Source organism: Cinclus cinclus, chromosome 3, assembly GCF_963662255.1.
Source record: "Cinclus cinclus chromosome 3, bCinCin1.1, whole genome shotgun sequence".
Classification (NCBI taxonomy): Eukaryota; Metazoa; Chordata; class Aves; order Passeriformes; family Cinclidae; genus Cinclus; species Cinclus cinclus.
The window spans coordinates 15,268,518-15,287,889 of NC_085048.1; the positions used below are offsets into that span (position 1 = coordinate 15,268,518).

Genomic DNA, 19,372 nt, shown 5'->3' on the forward strand with positions numbered 1-19,372 from the left:
ATTCATTGCTAAACAGACATCTTTAAGGAGGAAAGCACTTTGCTTAAAAAAAAAAGTGAGGGATTATTTTAATAAATTTTGAAATCTCCCTGTTGATTTTATAGTTTTCTTTATCAAATCCTTATACGTGATAACTGTAACAAATTACAGTTTAGCAAGAGATTTTTCAAAGAATCTACTTTCAAGTGCAAATGAAATGTTATTACTGTCCTTTTGCATAAGGCACAATCAAAGCCCACATTAAGTGGCAGCTCCTCCCCTCAATATCATAGCATAAAATGTCAGCCATGCAAGCAGAAGTATGATTGATCAAATATCAAAGTCTTTAACTGTCCATTAAATGTCAACAGATTTTAACTGCAGCTTAGCCAGTGACCTCCAAGCAAAGGAGTGAATGTCCTCTTAATGATGCTCTAATGCACCTGGGTTTCCCCTTCTCACTGTACACCCTAAATGTTTTAAATCAACTGAAGTAAAGCAGCGTCCAAGTGCCAACTTTCAATGTTGCAGCTTCTTATGCTGGTTCAGGTGAACAAATGATGTGCCTAAATGTAGACATATGCACTGGATAGTATTAAGTTACAACAATCACCTCTCCAGCTCCTGCTAATGTAAACTGGAACTCTAGGCATTTGGTATTCAGTTCTCTTTCATAATTTATAGAGAACTAGTCTGTACTTACGATAAAACTTCAACACGTCACCCTTCTGACTTATTATCAAAACAAAACCAAAGTCCTCTTTCATTACTATTCGTGAGGTAACCAAGTACAAACTTCTTTTCCACAAAATCAAAAGAAATACAGGATACACTTCAGGTATTCCACATTTAAGGTAATTTGACCAATTTCACAGACTTCACCCTGCGTTATCACTACAACTTCCTTTATTGTTACACAGCAACAGAGAAGCATCTGTTTCTAGCTGTTTCTTAGGAAGGATACAGATGGGCAATTAGCTGACAACATGTATATGTTTATTTGTTACTCAAATCCCTTTATCAGTTTTGAACATTTTAGTCTGATTCTACATAGGAATGTAAAGATTCTCTCTTATGTACGAGTGCATGTAGATACTGTAAGTAATATTCAGGACAACTGCAGTTATGCTATGCTGGCATATGAGTCAAATTAGCAATCATCATCCCAGGAAAGGCAGTGGAAACATGTGTGGTGTATTTTTGGGCTAATGTGTACTAAAAAAGAACAGAGCAACTTGAATTCCCAACCAGAGAACCAGATATATCCTTAAATCAATTGAACCAAAAATATTCACATCAGGTTTAACATACTGTGAAATCACAGTGATTTTGAAGTAGAAACATGCTGAAACGACTTGAAAGACAACTGGATTCCATCCCTAGCACTTTTTTCCTGCACCAACCCAGCAGTGTGCTAGACTAGAGCCTCTCCTCCTAATAACTCAACAGCTGTCAGCACAGGGAACAATTCAGTGAATGATCAAGGTCTTAAAATAACTTACAGTGAAGTAGTAGCATAAAGACTTATTTATTATAATCTCTTAGTGTTTTATTTGCATTAATTTACCTCTTAAGTGAAATTAGAAAACATCTAAATTCCCTGCAAAGTTTGCCCACCAGGACAATAAAAAACTGTGTTTTCACAAATGGAATCAACAAATAACTTGGCATTTCCCTTTAATATCAGAGCTACTCTTAAACAACTGCATTTTTCAAAATTTTGATACAAACAGCAGCAGAACAATAATAGTTGCACAGTGAATCTTACCTCACACATCTGTAACTGGAAGAACCTTCTTTCTTTCTCCATCTCTTCTGCAATTTCAGCTCCACTTATTTCTGTACGAATCATTCCGTGCAGCTTAGCATGCTCTTTTTTCTCCTTCTCTATTTTTGTACTATAAGGCAAAAAGAATCAGACAATGAAATTAGAAGTCCACAGCCTCTCAGGAAATCAGATTATTCACAAATTCTCCTGACAGATGCGGAGCCAAACTCCTGTAGCTTTGCATATGACTTACTTCCAGATGACACTTCAGTTGAAATTTGACAATGACTAAAGATCAGCAATGACATATAGTAGCTGAAATCTAATTAATCATCAGTTAAACTAATGTTCTGACAGATATTCCAAAAGAAGACAGTCAATGAGAAGAATGTACTAAGTTCTTGCTCCAAAGAAAGAAAATACAGGAAAAAATAACGAGTTTTAGTTGAAAACATAGGGGGATGTTTAATCCCAACAGAGCAAACACTGGTTAACAAAGTTCAATTATGTCACCAGATTTATTGAGTCTTGCCTGTCATCAAGTCATCTTCTATATATACAGGGCTGCCTAAGCCAAAATCACAGTTGCTCTCTCTCTCTACTTGCTGCTGAGCCAGTTGGCACTGGGAATGTCGACCAGCCGGCTGTGTTGCAGACTTCAAAGTCTGCTAGACCAGCTGTCCTAATTCCCTAAAAGTTTCCATGAACATTTTCCAAGAGCTCTGAATAAAACAGGTTCTCCTGCAGAATATAAATGAATAACCAATGTCTGGCATATTCCCATAAACTCACTTCTGTATTTGTTAAAGCTGTTCTCCTTATTATTCCTAAATGCAGCAGCATAATTTGACAACCCAGTTAGACAAGTATAATATTAAAAAATATATATATATATTAAAGAAAGAAAATACATGAGAGTGTTTACTTTTTGAAGACTTTTAGTGTGCCACTCATACTGTTTAGAACCTCAAAATTCTGAAAAGAGCTTCCTGAGGAAATGCTATACTGCTTTTGAACAAGAGGAAGCATTACACAGGAATACAGGAAGGAGATCAGAGGAACAAATAACACACACAACTGTCCTACCTCCTCTTGGGTAGTCAAGTGTCTCTTAGCTTTCTTTCTGAAAAGATAATATGTCTCAAGTACTCTCTTAACCTGATGTTAACATTACCCTAACAGCTTATGGGAAAATGTCTAGAAGGCCGAAGGACTTCCAGTCAACAAAATATTCTGTACTTACACTTTTCAAAAATGAGGATCTGCCTCCTATTACACCTCAAGCAGCAAGGGAAAACAAGAATTAATTCCATTAATCCTTCCCTTCAACATTCCCACTGGGAAGCATTTTGAGCAGCAATTCAAAAAGCCCTACTGTGCTCTCAGCACCGGCAGGCACAGCAGAGCCAGTCCTGTGCAGTATTCCAGCAGCCAGCACATCCAGCCAGCACTGTGCTCCTTACGTCCTGCCAGAAGCAGACGTTTGGAAGGAAGCTCCTCTCCTTTGAAATAAATATTCTGAAAACCTCCAGTTGCCTGAATTAAAACTCAATTCCAGAATGTTCTCCTTTCATGAAGAGTAAGTCAGCACTCTTACCCAATTACTGCCAATTATGCTGTTTTGAAGCCACAGAAAACAAGAGTCCAGAAACAAGAATTAACTGGACAATCCTGAACAAGAAAAATAAACCATAACAAAAAAGATTCACAGAAAATGATGAATATGTAGCTCCTTTCTAGCACACACTCTGGAGGAGTTTACATTATATCATACTTGATAGTTCTAAAACAGTCAAACCTCAGAGGAAAGATCCAGGATGTTTCAGTTCTCTCAACTTCCAAATTAACCTAACAGTTCTTGAGGCCAGAGAACTCACTAACATATGTCCAGGTGTGAGAAGGCTAATAACTACCAATTACTATTGTATAGTATTTTCAGTTTTTACAGAGAACAATACTCAAGCATTAGAGAATGAAACCACCTCCAAGATCTTAGGAGTTTAGCATGTTATAAGGCACCTCTCAATGCTAGTTAAACCAAAAGACAGTGAACAAGGAGTCAAACATTATGCACAGTATCACAGCAAACATTGTATTCCTCCTAAAGAAAGCCAGATTTTGGTGAAAGAGTGCTTTCTGCTCTTTAAAGGATAAATCATACCCCACAGGCAAAAAAAAAACCCAGTTAAACCAAGATGAAGATATACTGACCTCTATCAAGCAATTCAGAGAAAGATATCCTTGAAGCTATTTGGTGGAGCTTCAGGCTACCTGTTTGCAAAAACTCCGAAAGATACTTTACCAAAACCCCCAAATAATCTGTCAGTGACAAGTATCAGAGATACATGCCTGGTGCATTTCCCCATTATTTATGTTTTTAATATCTAATTACATCTTCATGTTTCTAATTCAGAATTTACCTTGTTGTTTTGCCACAATATTATGCTACCTCCTATATGACTGATACTACAGGACACTTTGTTTCTAGGGAAACTAAGAAACCCCTCACAGCCACTTTGCAGGCAAATCTGAGTGCTAAGGGCTGGCTGAGGGTCCAATCCAAATGCAAGGATCAACTCAGCTTCAAGTGTCAGTCTATTGTGACATTAACCAAATCCTCTTGGCAAAAACAGTCCTGTAACACTACCCTAAGGAATTTCCAAATGTCACAGGGTGTTCAGGTTTACCAGGCAGATCAATTAAGCCAAATTAATAAGAAAATTGTGAAAACTCTAAAAAATACCCTAGAAGCAGTAAGAAACAGCAAATGTTTTGTAATGCTGCTATTCTTGGAGCTCATGCAGCACATATTATATATACAGACTTTGCTGACTAATATTAAAATGTGAGTACATGTCAGCCCATTTATAACACAGCTGCACATAACTAATATACAGTGAGTTCAGATGTGTGTAACAGACAAGCAAAGCTGAAATACAGAATAAAGAATTACAACAGTAAAGTCAAAGAGATACAAAGTAAATGGTCTCACCCATTCAGTTTCCAATAGAAGACTATTTTTGCCACTTCAATTTGAAAAGCAACCATCTTTCAGTATAAATTACAATTTTGATTTCAAATAAATCAATTTTGTCATACAGATCATGGTATAAATAAGTACCGATGACTTGTATTTATTTTCTGCCAGTCAATAAGGGTAAACAATCAGAGTACCCTGTGTACATACAGCAGTAGTGAACTGACTGGCTGGGAAGCAACTCTGTCATTCTTCCATTCCTTCTCCATAGAGCAATAAGCCAGGTTGAGCCTGGCTACATGCATGAGAAGGTGCACAGACTGAGAATAGCACCTGGAAGTAGCACACTTGAATTGGTAGCACTCTGGAAAAAAGAAGTGCTTCTGAAGGTTATTTTCTTTGACAAAATAATACCAGACATTTTCATTTCAAATATCCTTTCTTTGTCTAGTCTCCCTTTTCAGCCTGACTCTCCAGGCTCTGGCCCAGTAACTTTTTGGTGAAAGAGCCTCCATTCTATATCAGCCTACTGCCTGCCAATGCTCACAGTAAAGCATGTCTCTCCTATCACTCAAGTCCTCAATGAAAAGTCACCTTTTCCTATTGGAAATGCTGGAAAGGTTTTCCCTTCCATATATCCTGCTCTGAATGATAAAGGGGAAGAGGGCAGAAGGAGTGAACTGTGCTCAGATATTTTCATCATTTCATCCATCTGCAGATTCATTCAAAGATTTTTCCATTTAATTTGTAGGTAATCTCTTTCAAAATAAAAATACTTAATATGAAATCTTAGACTTGAAACAGTATATTGTGGATGTGGTTACCTGAACTTCAGTAAAGCCCTTGACACTGTTTCCCAGAGGATTCTCCTGGAGAAACTGGTTGCTCATGGCTTCAACAAGTGCACTGTTCACTGGGCAAAAAAACTGCCTGGAGAGCCAGGCCCAGAGCATGGTGGTAAATGGAATTACTCCAGCTGGTGACTGGTCACTAGTGGTATTCCCCAGGCTCGGTGTTGGGGCTAGTCCTGGTTAATATCTCTATGAATCACCTGGAAAAGGGGATTGAGTGCATTCCCAGTAAGTCTTCAGATGACACTAAGCTGGGGGGATGTGGATCTGCTAGAGGGCAGGAAGACTCTGTCCAGATCTGAGGGATCTGGACAGGCTGGATCAACAGGGAAAGGCCAACGATATGAAGTTCAATAAGACCACGTGCCAAGTCTTGCACATGGATCACAACAACCCCAGACAGCGCTACAGGCAGGGGGCAGAGTGGCTGGATAGCTGCTCATTAGAAAAGAGTCTGGAGCTCCTGGTCAGAAGCCAGCTGAACATGAGCCAGTGTGTGCCCAGGTGGCCAAGAAGGCAAATGGCATTCTGGCCTGTATCAGCAAAAGTGTGATTAACAGGACCAGGGCAGTGATCACCTCCTTGTACTCTGCACCAGTGAGGCCACACCTTGAGGGCTGTGTCCCTCAAAGACATCGAGGTGCTGGAGCAAGTCCAGAAAAGAGCAGCAGAACTGGTAAAGGGTCTGGAGCACAAGTCTGATTAGAAGTGGCTGAGGGAGCTGGGATTCCTTAAGCTGTTGAAAATGAGGCCTGGGGGTACCTTATCACTCTTTACACCTACCTGAAAGGAGGTTTTAGCAGTGGAATTTCAGTTTCTTCTCACAGGTAACAAGCAATAGGACAAAAATAAACTGCCTCAAGTTATACCAGGGGAAGTTTTGATTGGATATTAGAAAACAAATTCTTCTGGAAAGGGTTTTCAGGCATTGGAACAGGCTGTCCAGGGGAGTGGTTGAGTCGCTATCCCTGCAGGTATTTAGATGTGTAGTTGTAACACTTAAGGGACATGCTTTAGATATGGACTTGGCAGCCTTAGATTTACAGTTTAACTTGATCATCTTAAAGGTATTTTCAAACTTATATGATTGTATTATTCTATTCTATGATTCTATAATTAAGCAACCTTGTTTAGCACTTTAATTCTATATCACTATTTACACACTGTGACCTCCACTTTGTCTTATGTACTTGCATTAAAAAACAGAAGCATGGCAGAAATACCTAGGAGCTATGAATATCAATGGTCTACTGAGTCAAGTTAAAGCTCTGAAGAAGTAAATTGAGAAATGTTTTCAGAATTTTCAGATAAAATTGTTTCATATTGTGTAAAACACAAGTTTACCAAACTGGAAATAGTATCACTTAAATAATAGTTAATTTTTCCATTGACTTCAAATAGTTCAGAAACAAATCAATTATAGTTATTTCTAGGTATGAGCACTTGCGTGTCTTCACAGTAATGTATTGCTAATGCCTGAATCTTGAAATGCCATAAGCACATTCAAGCAATTTGTTCTCTTCACTCAGTTGTGCAAGAGACCTCATGCCCAGTCTTTAAAGGGAGAATGGCAAAGCAGGAGAGGTAATCAGCCTTCCCAGAAATAGCTCATTAGTTTCCATTAAACCTTTACATCTCATAGCATTAACACACTTGTTAAAGAAGACTTCTGAAGATAATAGGCATTTACAGGCCCCAAAATAAGGCAACTCTATGTCCAGAATACAGACGTATTCAGCTAAAAAAACCAAAAAAAACCAAAAAAAAAAAACAAAAAAACAAACCAAAAAAACCAAAAAAAACCCCTGAATAATATGCTTCAGTAAGTTTCTGCTCTTATTTCCTGTGTAAAATTGATACAAAGCCTTTACCTTGGAATCTACCACAACAGGACTGATCAAACTGAAGCATGTGGGTGATATCTGGCTCAGTGCCTTGCTGAATCTGATCTGTCTGCTGAGAGAATGAGCAGTTTTTATGACATGTGTACTTCTTCCCCATATGGTCCCCCAGCATGCTTGCCATTAGTGTTTAAGTACACAGGGGAAAGCCACTGCCTTGTAACAAAAGGAGCCAAGTATGAAACAGGTCTCCCAAAGGACACAGACCAGTCCTGCTGTGGTGGCCGGCGACATCTCCCAGCTCTTACGTGGGAAACAACAACTGTAACTGAGGTCCCATGAGAAATGCACTGCTTTAAAGCTTTCATAACATTTTAAAATCTTTATAGCTTCAACTGAGTCATGTTAATGATTGATGGTGAGAAAAAATAAATTATTCCTGAATGTCACCTCAGGATAGTCCCAATTTTTGACTGAAGTAGGTTTGCATAAAGCTATAGATTACTTGCTCCTCATACTACCTTACTCAAGAGCAACCCCAGGGTACAGAGAAATAGGGATCCAGCTTCCCTCAGTTACTTCAGTTAAAGTGATCTTGAGGAAAATACACTGAGAAGTTAGGCAGCTACAGGGCAAAGGAGGTGCATAGTAATCAACAATGATGGATGGCGATCCAAGAGCATCAGAATGGATTATAACATCCCTCTCCCAAACAAGAACTAGATACATAGGAATTTTAAAATGCATTTAATTACATATAGAGGTTGAAGCAGCAGCTCAAAGAATGTTATGGGAATAAAGCAAAGCAGATGCCATTTTTAAATTAACTTTCTTTCTCTTCAAATAGGTCACGCCTGAGTATATTTGCACCCAAGAGGTCATCACAAAGGTGCAAGTAAGAGAGATGAGATAGTGTGACAAACTTAAATTTTTTCCTTATAAAGACAGCAATCAGTATGAAAACTGTCACTTCCCAACAGACTACAAAACTATTACTTCATTATCTGGCATGTAGCTTCACAGCTCTGTACTTGTGATTAGGAAATGCAGATGAACAATATGATGTTAAGCATATGATACATATGCACAGAAAAAGAGCAGCCTAGCAGTCTTGAATAGTTTGTTAGCCCAAAGGGAAAAGTAAAATAATGGGGAAAAAAAACCAACAAAAAAGAGGGAGAATTTTAAAAATAATTATTCACATATTTGCAGAAATATCACTGGAAAAGACAGCTCACTAAGCACCCACCTAGAATTGGTTTCAGGCACAACCCAAACAAGGAGTTATCAAACGTAACAGATTGAAGAAGACTGAGTAAACCTCTGGCTATTGGCACCTACATTCCCCATTCTACTCTGGCCATTCAAGCTGTAGGTTATCTTTCCTGGTTCCTTTGTCCTTTTTATTAAAGCAGAGAGCATGAAGATACCACAACAAAACCCCCAAAAATCACCATTAAGAATTCTTGAGGTGACTCTGCATCCACCCACTTCTACAGATGGCCAAAACACACAGCTATAAGGAAATTTAGATCCATTTGGGACTGCCACAGAATGAAGAGAGTTATTTTCTTAAGAAACCTCAGCAGCATGTATAATAGCAACCCAGAAAAACCTCACTGTTTTCCTATGTCCAAAAATTAGTATGAGGAAAAAGATGACCTGAACAGATTCAAGCTCAAATTAATATTGTCATCCTAAATTATAAATCACAGAATCACTAGGTTGGAAGAGACCTTCAAGATCATGCCCTAACACTCAACTAAAACATGGCACCGAGTGCCACATCCAGTCTTTTTTTAAACATATCCATGGATGGTGACTCCACCACCTCCCCCGGCAGACCATTCCAGTACTTCTATCACTCTATAAAAAAACTTTTTCCTAATATCCAACCTGTATTTACCTTGGCACTGCTTAAGACTGTGTCCTCTCATTCTGTCAGTAGCTGCCTGGAGAAAGAGACCAACCCCACCTGACTGAAACCAACTTTCAGGAAGTTGTAGAGAGTGATAAGGTCAGCCCTGAGTCTCCTTTTCTCCAGAATAAACAACCCAAACTCCCTCAGTTCCTCACAGGGTTTGTGTTCCAAGCCCCTCACCAGCATTGTTGCCTCCTCTGGACACACTCAAGCATCTCAACATCCTTCCTAAACTGAGGAGACAGAACTGGACACAGCACTCAAGGTGTGACCTCACCAGTGCTGAGTACAGGGGAAGAATGACCTCCCTGCTCCTGCTGGCCACACTATTCCTGATCTAGGCCAGGATGCCATTGGCCTTCTTGGCCACCAGGGCACACTGCTGGCTCATGTTCAGTTGGCTGTCAACCAGTACCCCCAGGTCCCTTTCTGCCTGGGCACTGTCCAGCCACACCATTCCCAGCCTATAACGTTGCAGGGGGTTATTGTGGCCAAAATGCAGGACTCAGCACTTGGACTTGTTAAACTTCATCTTATTGGACTCTGCCCATCCAACCAAACATTCAAAGTCTCTCTGAAGAGCCCTCCTCCCTGCCAGTAGATTGACACAAGCTCCCAGCTTACTCATGTCTGCAAATTTACTAATGAAAGACTCAATACCCTCATCCATGTCATCAATTAAAAAAAAATATTGAACAGGTCTGGCCCCAGCACAGATCCCTAGGGAACACCACTGATCCCCAGCTGGATGCAGTACCGTTCACCACCACTCTCTGGGCCTGGCCATCCAGCCAGTTCTTAACCTAGCGAGGAGTGTTCCTGTCCAAGCCCGCTTTTCCAGGAGTATGCTGTGGGAGACAGTGTCAAAGGCCTTGCTGAAGTCCAGATAGACAACATGCACAGCCTTTCCTACATCCACCAGGCAGGTCACCTGATCTTAAAAGGAGAGCAGATTGGTCAAACACAATCTACCCCTCCTAAATGTACACTGGCTAGATCTGATCACATCATTAAACTTCCCATCTCTGGTTTTTGAAGACAAGTGCTCCATAATGGCAGCTCATAACATCTCAATTTATCTGGGAACTGATCTTATGCACAAGAGGTCTGACAAACCCCAGTCCTGCTGCAGGGGCAGGAGTCTCATGGAACTTCCAAGACTGAATTTAACTCAACAAAATCATGGAAAACTCCTGCACTCCTTGGTATAAGCACAGCTTGCACCGAAAAACAATACCCCCTGACTGCCAACCTTATGCCATTAAAAGTAATTTCTGCTGTTGCAGAACAACCTACAAAAAAAGGCAAAAAAGAGCAGCCCATTGTTTTAAATAATTTTCTTGCACACAGAATTCCCAGGCTCCCTATCCTGAGCCTCAAGCAGATGATCCTTTGGTCTTGATCAAAGTCAAGAAGTCCAACAGGCTGGACTAAGACCTTAAAACTTCGAAATATTGATGTGGAGCTTTCACCTAACCACTTTAAAAAAATAAAACACTCAGTAATTGTACCAGCTCACCACTTAGAAATGCATAAAAAAAAATGGTTCATGGATCTGAAAGAATTTCCTGATGAATACGTGCTACCTTCAACTTTTGCATGTTGAATAACCTGACACATAAACAGCTTAGACATGAGCATTGTCAAGGAGGTCTGCTTCATTTGTTAAAAAATCTTGCAGAAAGTAGAGATAACTGCAAGTGGAAAAAGGAAACCTGTTTCAGATCAAAAGCCAAGTGTCCTACTTGAAAGCAAAGTCACAAAACAGGTTTTCTAAAGGACTGCCAGTTGAAAGAAAAAGTAAAAAACTCATCATACAAGTAGCAATGGATTCAATCCCACAGACAGAAAGCACATCATCAGCATCATTTCAGGTCCTGAATGACACAGCACACAGAACAACATTTTTAACATGTCCATAACCTCAAATGAAAATTCCCAAACATACAAATACATTTTCTAAGGGGAATTTTTACTTCTCAAGTACTTAATTAAATTAAATAACAACTAATTTTGTTGTTATAACTAATAACAACTAATATTTCTAGTATATCTGACTCTCAAATGCCAACTCTGAGCAAACTGATGAACAAGTACTAGTGAATCATCCTACTGATCAGAAATGCTAAAGGTACTAAAGGTCTAGGTCCAGTAGTAACATTGCTCTTGCTGTATGTCCCAGCAGTGCACAAATTTATTTTAAATTCTGCACAAAAACTTTGTGGGATATCAGTATGAATAGTCACACACAAGTAAACAAGCCTTCAGATCCAGAAATCAAGAAGTGCTACACAACAGCAGACTAAATTATAGGACTATTCTTTAAGACCTGTCCTCAGAGAACAATTAGTGCCATAGGCAATAATTAGAAAACTTAATGACTTGAATAGTCGATAACTGGTATGGCACCAAATGAAACTGCTCACCGGTGTCAGGAACATAAAACACTGGAGCCATCACAATCTTCTGTGAATTCAGAGTGTCATACCAGAGGTTTATCTCAGTATTTCAGAGGGTCTTTTTCTGAAAATCCAGCTATAGCTAGGTCATTCCAAAAACCAAAAGCCACACAGGTCTTCCTCACAATGTGATGCTACAAAGCAATAACTAGACCAATCTCATTCACAAAAGGAATAATGAAATTTAGCTTACTGGCTGCTTTTGTGGGTAAATCAGCTACAGGAATAATTTCTGAAGATTTTAGACAGACTAAGTGGGCACCAGAGAATCATTATAACTTTGGGCAATTAAAAAAAATACATAAATGGTGCTAGATTTTCAGCCAGTCTAGCTGGCTGTGGATCTGCAAGTTATTTATGTTAGTGTCATCATACATGATTCTTCTGGACCTGTATCATCAGAGATGGGTCTGATACAAGGCAGTATTATTTCAGAAGAACAAAAATACTGGACATGTGACACAAAACTGATAGTCATAATCACAGTAATACTGTAATGTGGAATAAAACTCACTACAAAATTATACTTCAGATACTGTCAGCTGTACTGATACAATTGACCTGCAAACCCTGGAAATAACTGTCCCTGATGTAGGGCACTGAACCACTTAAGATTTACTAGGAACCAAAATAAATTGTGTTTGATATTAGGTGTTGAGCTTTGTTGACTCATTAAATTTATTCAGCTAGATATAAAATTCCACTTTTTATAAACTTATTTTATAGCTGTTTATACAGCGTATCTGGTAAGTTAAACAAGTGGCTTATGCTAAGCTGGGTTAGATCCACAACATAAGACACAATTTACAAGCCTCAGATAGGTGTACATCCACTTCTAGTATGTGCTGCACCTGCTGAGAGCATCCAGCCTCAGCATTAAGTAATCATCTCCATAGATTTCAGTTGATTTCTCTCTTAAATAAAAGTTGAAAAGATACATACACTTTTGTTTCATAGTCCTTCCAAGCTTTATCAAAGGGTTTTTTCAGGTCCTGTCAAGAAAAGAGAAAAAATAACAGTCAGCTTTTTACATGAAAAATACTGTGGCTCTAACAGTGAAGACACGCCTTGGCCACTTGCAGTGCCTACTAGGATAAGGGACTTCACTCTTTCTTGAACTTAAGGGTTCTGCAAAAGCAATCTTGCACATAGAAAAACCAATATTGTAAAGAGAATTAATACACATGTTTTCACAAGCATCTCTAGGATGCTTTTTACTATGATTCTTACAGCTCCATTTTACTCCTTAAAAGGTGTAACAACATGTTATCCCAAGACCATACAATTAATCAAAGTAACTACTTTGTCATCATTCTGTCTCTGGCTCTACTGGAGAGAAGATCCTATCCAGAGGCTGCAGTATAGCCTTGGATAAGAACTTGATTCATCACACTAAAGTTTAAAAAAATCAATTTTCCACTGACTTAATGGGAACAGTATAGATCTTATGGCTTGGCATAACTAATTCCACAAGAATTCTGAATTAGTTATATTCCAAATTCCTTTCTCTTCTTTCCTCTAAATAAGGTAATTTGGACAAAGCGATCTTAACAAGTTATTTCACTGATGTCTAAAACTGCAAGAGCTGAAATGTTGATGAAGTTCAAGAGAACAGACAACTATAAAAAATGTTAACTGTCAGACACTGGAAAAACTTTGCAACTACAGATTAGGAACTAATTCTTACATGTTAGTTATTGAGACAACTATTAAATTAACTGAAGTAGCATTTGGTTATATTCTCAAGGCAGTGGGGAAATGATTACAATAAATGTATCTATTTTGACACAGAGAAGAACACAAGTGAAATTTGTTAAGCAGACAACACAAAGATAATAAGTCTATGATACTAAATAATCTATTTATCCTCCAGTAATTTACAGAAACCATTTTTAGTCTATGTACATATTTGTTTCCTTCCTTCGATGTCCTAGAACAATAGCTGCCAGTCGTTTCCTGTTTGCTCACTACTAAACCAAGCAAAAGCCAAGTAAGTTTGCTCGCCATAGGCTCTGAAATTCATCATAAACATATCATCATTTGAGCCCTAAGATGCTGTTATTTCAAATAGAAATGTCCTCAGGCCATAAACAAATAGATTTCAGCTTCTTCAAGAAAAATCCTATGCTCATATAGTCTAATGTGTGTTTCTTAATAGTTCCAGGTAAGTTTAGAATGCTAAATGCTAGAATGCTAATAGTCCTTTAAAATATAGTACTACTCTTTACTCAACTAAGTAAATATCTAAATCTTACACCTCTTTCTCTTCTTATTTTCTGTATCTCAGGCCTGCTTTTAAACCTTCTCAAATGTTTTGTTTACACAGTCAAGAACATTAGGTATGTGAATCCACAAACAGAAGGGATGACTTGAGTCAACAAAAAAACCAAAAAACCAAAACACAAAGCCCCCAAACTCCTGTTGATTGAGCTAATACAATACTTGAATATCCTACACCTCCCAACATGTAAGATTAATACACTTGCTGAATGTATCTACTGTATCAACAATGATCCCATATATAAATAGGAGCAAAGACAAGCATACCCCTTTTACTCCTTTCAGGTCTCCCTTCAGCAAACTGTCCAATGGAAAAGTGATTATGTTGTTCATATTCTGAATCTGAAAGAAGAAAATTACACCAAATCAGTTAGTATAGTCAGACACAGAAAATAAACTGTCTTAATATACACATTTCAGAAAGTTTCACAAGGAAATCTCACATATTGTTTTCCTGTCCCTGCATTATGGAGATGTTTATCAGAACAGCCAGTAACCAAAGATGAAAGCAACACGAGTTAATTAAACTCACTCTGGAAATACTATAACCCAAGCCAGCAGGAAACCTCCAGAATTACTGCTGATTATAAATATCTCAACAGTGTCTGCAAAATAAGACCACTAATTTTTACATTGCCTTATTTCCCCATTTAAATTATACAAAAACAATCATACTTTTTTTTAGCACTGATAATTCTGAGTTCATGAGCATATTTTATATTAACCTTCTTTACTTTCCAGCTTCCTCAGACCTATTCCATAAAGCATATCTGCTACTCTCCCAATACATGGCATCTTACTCTGACAGAAGTTATAAAGACAAAGAATGCTGGCCTGTAAAAGAGCCACCATTCCAATATTTTCCATTTGTTTTAAAAAAGCAATACATCTGCCTTATTTATCTCATCCAAACTTTAAAATAAGAATTTTAAGAGGACTTTAGTATGTAAGTAACTCAAGAGAAAATAACTACTTTGAGAAGATAAAAATTATTTCAAATTCAGAAAGTGGTAAAATAATCATGGCTTTTGTTAAGTATCTGTATGATAATATTTTAATAAGTAAAATGAACAAAGAAAGGTTGTAGGAATAAAGTAGCTAGGAAAAGATTGTATACCGACTCCTTTATCATTCATAAAGGGAAAACATTCAGAGTATGGACCATAATGTCTAGGCAGAGAGTTTAAACTGTAACTATTCAAAAGGATTGGTTGCTCTCAGGAGCAAAACCCAAAATACTTTTGAATAATACAGTGTGGAAAAAAAAAAAAAAAAACAGAATAACTTTTGCAGCAGTTCAGTGAATATTGCCCTTGGATGAGTTGGTCTTTTTTGGTATTTTATGCTGTTCTTTTACGCTATTTTTTCAAGAAGAAATATATGAACCCTATATGAAGAAGGATTTCAAATTTTCTAAATTACAGAAAGAATTTTGCATCATGTAGGAACAAATGCTCTTATTTCTTCAGAAATAATGTCAGGGAGATCAAAGTTACCTTTAGTACAACCCATCCACAGATGAAATACTAAATTTCAAGAAAAAAAAAATTAAATTATGGATGCTTCAATCTCCCCAGAATTGTAAAATACAAAATATTAGCACCCCGTAGTTACTTGGTGGCTTCACTAGAACAGACGACATGATAACAGCTGCTGTTAAAATAAACAAGCAAAACCCTGCTGTCCCCACCTTCCCTCCTCAAAGAAGCTACATTACTGCATTTGCTTGAAATTTCAGCCACCAGTCAAAGTGGACCTTCATCAGTTTTAAAGGTTACACAGATTGTCTCTTCATGGGAAAGCTAAAGAAATATAGAAAATCTGGTCTTTTGAACTCTTAACACAAATCACGTTTCCCCCCCTCCATCCTGCTTTTTCTCCTCCCCAACAAGCTGCAGGACCCAACCATGGTCCTTCAGAATCAACAAGTTAAATTTCAGCTGTGTTGGGGCTGGCTTTTTAAAGTACTTCCTGTAAAAATTGAATAAGCAACATGTACACATGGTTGGGTGGCAGTGCTGGAAACCACCCACCTCCTAAGTCCTCAGCAGTACTACCACATGCACATATCAACACAACCATTCCCAAAGGTAATGAAATTTTATGTCACAGATACAGGAGATTAGTGCAAAGGTTTAAACTGAACAACACCTATGTAAAAAAGCCCCAAAATTTCTAGAAGCTTCAAGTGCACATCCAGAATGGTTATTCAGGTGGAAAAAAGGTCTCTTTCAAGATACCATCCCATGTGAAGTTTTTTACTTTGTTATTCTATTTTATGAGTATGACATAGTCAAATGTCTAACTTAAGGATCAATACTTTCATAGTCTCCATTTAATTATTCTTCAAATTCAGTAGACGGGAATAAAGAACAAAGCATTTCTCAACAGCAGACTCAAGACAACTGATTTTTCTTTAAGTAATTTAAAAAAAAAAAATTGAAGTATTATCCCAAAAATACTCATGTAAACATCAGATTCCAAAACAGTTATGGATATTTGCTAGAATTTCACACCATGAGGCCTGGAGTCCAAAGTAACTTAAAAAACTGCAAACAAACAAACAAAAAAAAAAGCAGGAGAAAAACTCTACATCCTTTTAAAAAGTTTAGAGAATGTTTGCCCATTCAAATTAATTCCTTCAATGTGCTATCACCTGTACATTACTATCAATCTACTGTATTCCCTATGCTCCTATTCTATTTGTAACAAAAGTAAGGATACATAATGTATGAACTTGTCATTATTAACCTAGTTAGACGAATCATATTCCCTCATATTAATAAGTCAGCAAGCAATACACAGATGAAAGATCTTACATGTTTTTCCCCTCATTCTTGAGAAGCGTAAGCTGAACTGTCTAAAAATATAGACCCATTTTTGGCATACAGAGAAGCACTAATATGCTGCAGCTCCTACCCAGTGTACAGAGTACAAGGAGCTAGAATATATGCAATGGCCTCTACATTTTGACTACTTTATGTTTTAAAATATGCTTTAAAAAATATACAAAGGTACAAGGAAGCTTCACAGAAATTGAAATCATCCCATCCCAGAGAAACACTAGCAAATTCCACATTTAAAAAAAAAAAGAAAGGAAAAATACAGTTGACCTCGTTTCCACCTCCAACACTGCTGCCTTGGCACTTGCAGTTTTCCTCTGACAGTTTCCAACAAGATGACAGGGTAAAAAATTAAAACTTCCTAAGTTGGAGAAGGCTCAGAGAAGAAGAAATGGCAGGGGAGAGAACATATAAACAAAACACATAGCTGCCAGAAGTGCTGGGAGAGGCAACAAGCAAGCCAGCATTTGTAAAGGGGAAAGATGTTCAAGTGGTTTAAGAGCCTATGGCTAAACATTTAAATTTGCTGCATGCCAGCTTTCCTGATTACTTTAAAGTAAAGCTCTTTCCCATAAGAGCTTTGGATACTAGTGCCCACAGTACTTCTGTAGGTTTTGTTTGCTAAATCCAAGCAAAAATGAAAAAACCCTTTTCAGCATACTTCAGAAGTTAAATACTTTTCTTGACAGGACTTAAAAACTTTCTGTTTAAACTAAAATTCAAGCAGTTGAGAGGTAAATGTCCCCTATTGCCATTACTAAATGTTAGATGCAGACCCTGTACTTGGCTGTGGGCTTCTCAACCATCAGTGAGCTTGAGTGTGTGCAGCTGATGGCAGTACTGCCTGCTGACAGATCATTCTTTAAATTATTTTCTTTTTTTTTATGGGAAGTGCTATTGGATTTAATTGTTTCCAACCATTTTTCCTAGTGACATGAGCACTAGTAGGACAAGGCAAATCAACACAGCAGAGAGAAAGCAGAAATCAGAACATCCACCACAGATGAGACGTTGTTTGTCTGAACTTTAAGGTTTGGCATCTACCCCCAAGACCTCAGAAAAACATAAAATAGAGACTGGTGGCACAAACTTTCATCTTTGCACTGTGCTTTCCCCTCATACACAAGGACACAATGCTGCCCTTCCTCTGTCCTCACCCCCTTTCCCCTGCAGCAGAGGTACGGCTGAGCTGGGACATCACCCACCACCAATTATGCCACAGGGAAAATGACTTCAGCAGAACAGGAGCTGAGCACCACTAAGTGTCCACATGCAGCTGCTGGCACAACTGTCTAGAAAAATGCCTTCACACAAGATACCAAGTGTTGCCACCATGGACTACTTAGAATCAGCCCCATTATTAGCACCAATATGCAAACTACATACTGGGAACTTCTCTATTTAATGGCAAATATAAAAAGTGTAAAATGAAGAGCTGCAAAAGCAAAGGAAGGAAGAGACTTGTGGTTATTCTAGCCCTTCTTCCATGCCAGTGAATTCCAGAGTGCACATTTTCTAACCTAGGTTGAAAGACCTAAGCTTCTATCACTTTCTCTGGGACACTTCACCTAATATTTTCAGAGTGAGATCCCATTTATAGCAATTTATTATTTTCCTCCTCTACAATCAGAGTTATCTGTGAAGCAAACCATAAATTTAAAATTCTTCTAAACTTTCTTCCTACACCCACCTGTTGAAGCCCTAAACATGTTTTATTACTGTCCTCTGAATTTCCTCCAGATGGATCAATACCCTTTGGCAAAAAAAATAAAGATTTTATTCCAGGTGGAGCTGAACCCATGCTGCCAAGGAGGAATTATTACATCTTGGTTTATATCTCTACAAGCATAAATCTAACAGTACTCTTTATTTTTTAACTCTCACTATTAGCCAAGTTTTTCCCAAAGTGCACTTGTGAAAAACAGAAAGCTCCATATATATATATATATATATATATATATATATATATATATATATATATATATATATATATATATATATATATATATATATATATATACTCCAATCTCAAATATGCATACCAGTAGAGTTTTTTCAGTGAGTCCTTCTAAACAAAAATATATTTGTGAAGGTTCAGGCATTTAACTTTGTTTTTTAAAGCCTTGGTCTAAACAAAGAAAATTCTGGGCATAAATTTTTCAAATTCATTATATAACACAGAAAAGATAATTCCTTCAGTTTTGCTGTTACCTTTTACAGTAAAGCAGATTTTCTTTCTTCTTAAATTTAAAAAACTAAGTAAAGAAAGAGCATATGGTCAGAAAAATATCACTGCTGTTCTTCCATTTTTTCTGACTAAAAGTCCAAGGATTATTAATAGAAAATGGAATCTCTTACTTGCAGCTATCTTCCACAAAGTGGAAATATCAGATCCACTTCTCTCAATCCCACCTGTTTCATTAGCTTTAAATTTATATAAATGAAAAAAAAAG

General features: G+C 37.7%; 1 protein-coding gene across 1 annotated transcript in view; it reads right to left on the reverse strand.

The window, feature by feature from the left end:
- ASAP2 (ArfGAP with SH3 domain, ankyrin repeat and PH domain 2) overlaps window positions 1-19,372 on the reverse strand; it is an 88,714-nt gene that overhangs the window by 37,929 nt on the left and 31,413 nt on the right. The window contains exons 5-7 of the mRNA XM_062488501.1: window positions 14,344-14,418; window positions 12,739-12,788; window positions 1,748-1,877 (exon numbers count right to left, since the gene is read on the reverse strand). Of these exons, the coding sequence (XP_062344485.1) occupies window positions 1,748-1,877; window positions 12,739-12,788; window positions 14,344-14,418 (255 nt within the window). The remainder of the gene's footprint in view (window positions 1-1,747; window positions 1,878-12,738; window positions 12,789-14,343; window positions 14,419-19,372) is intronic.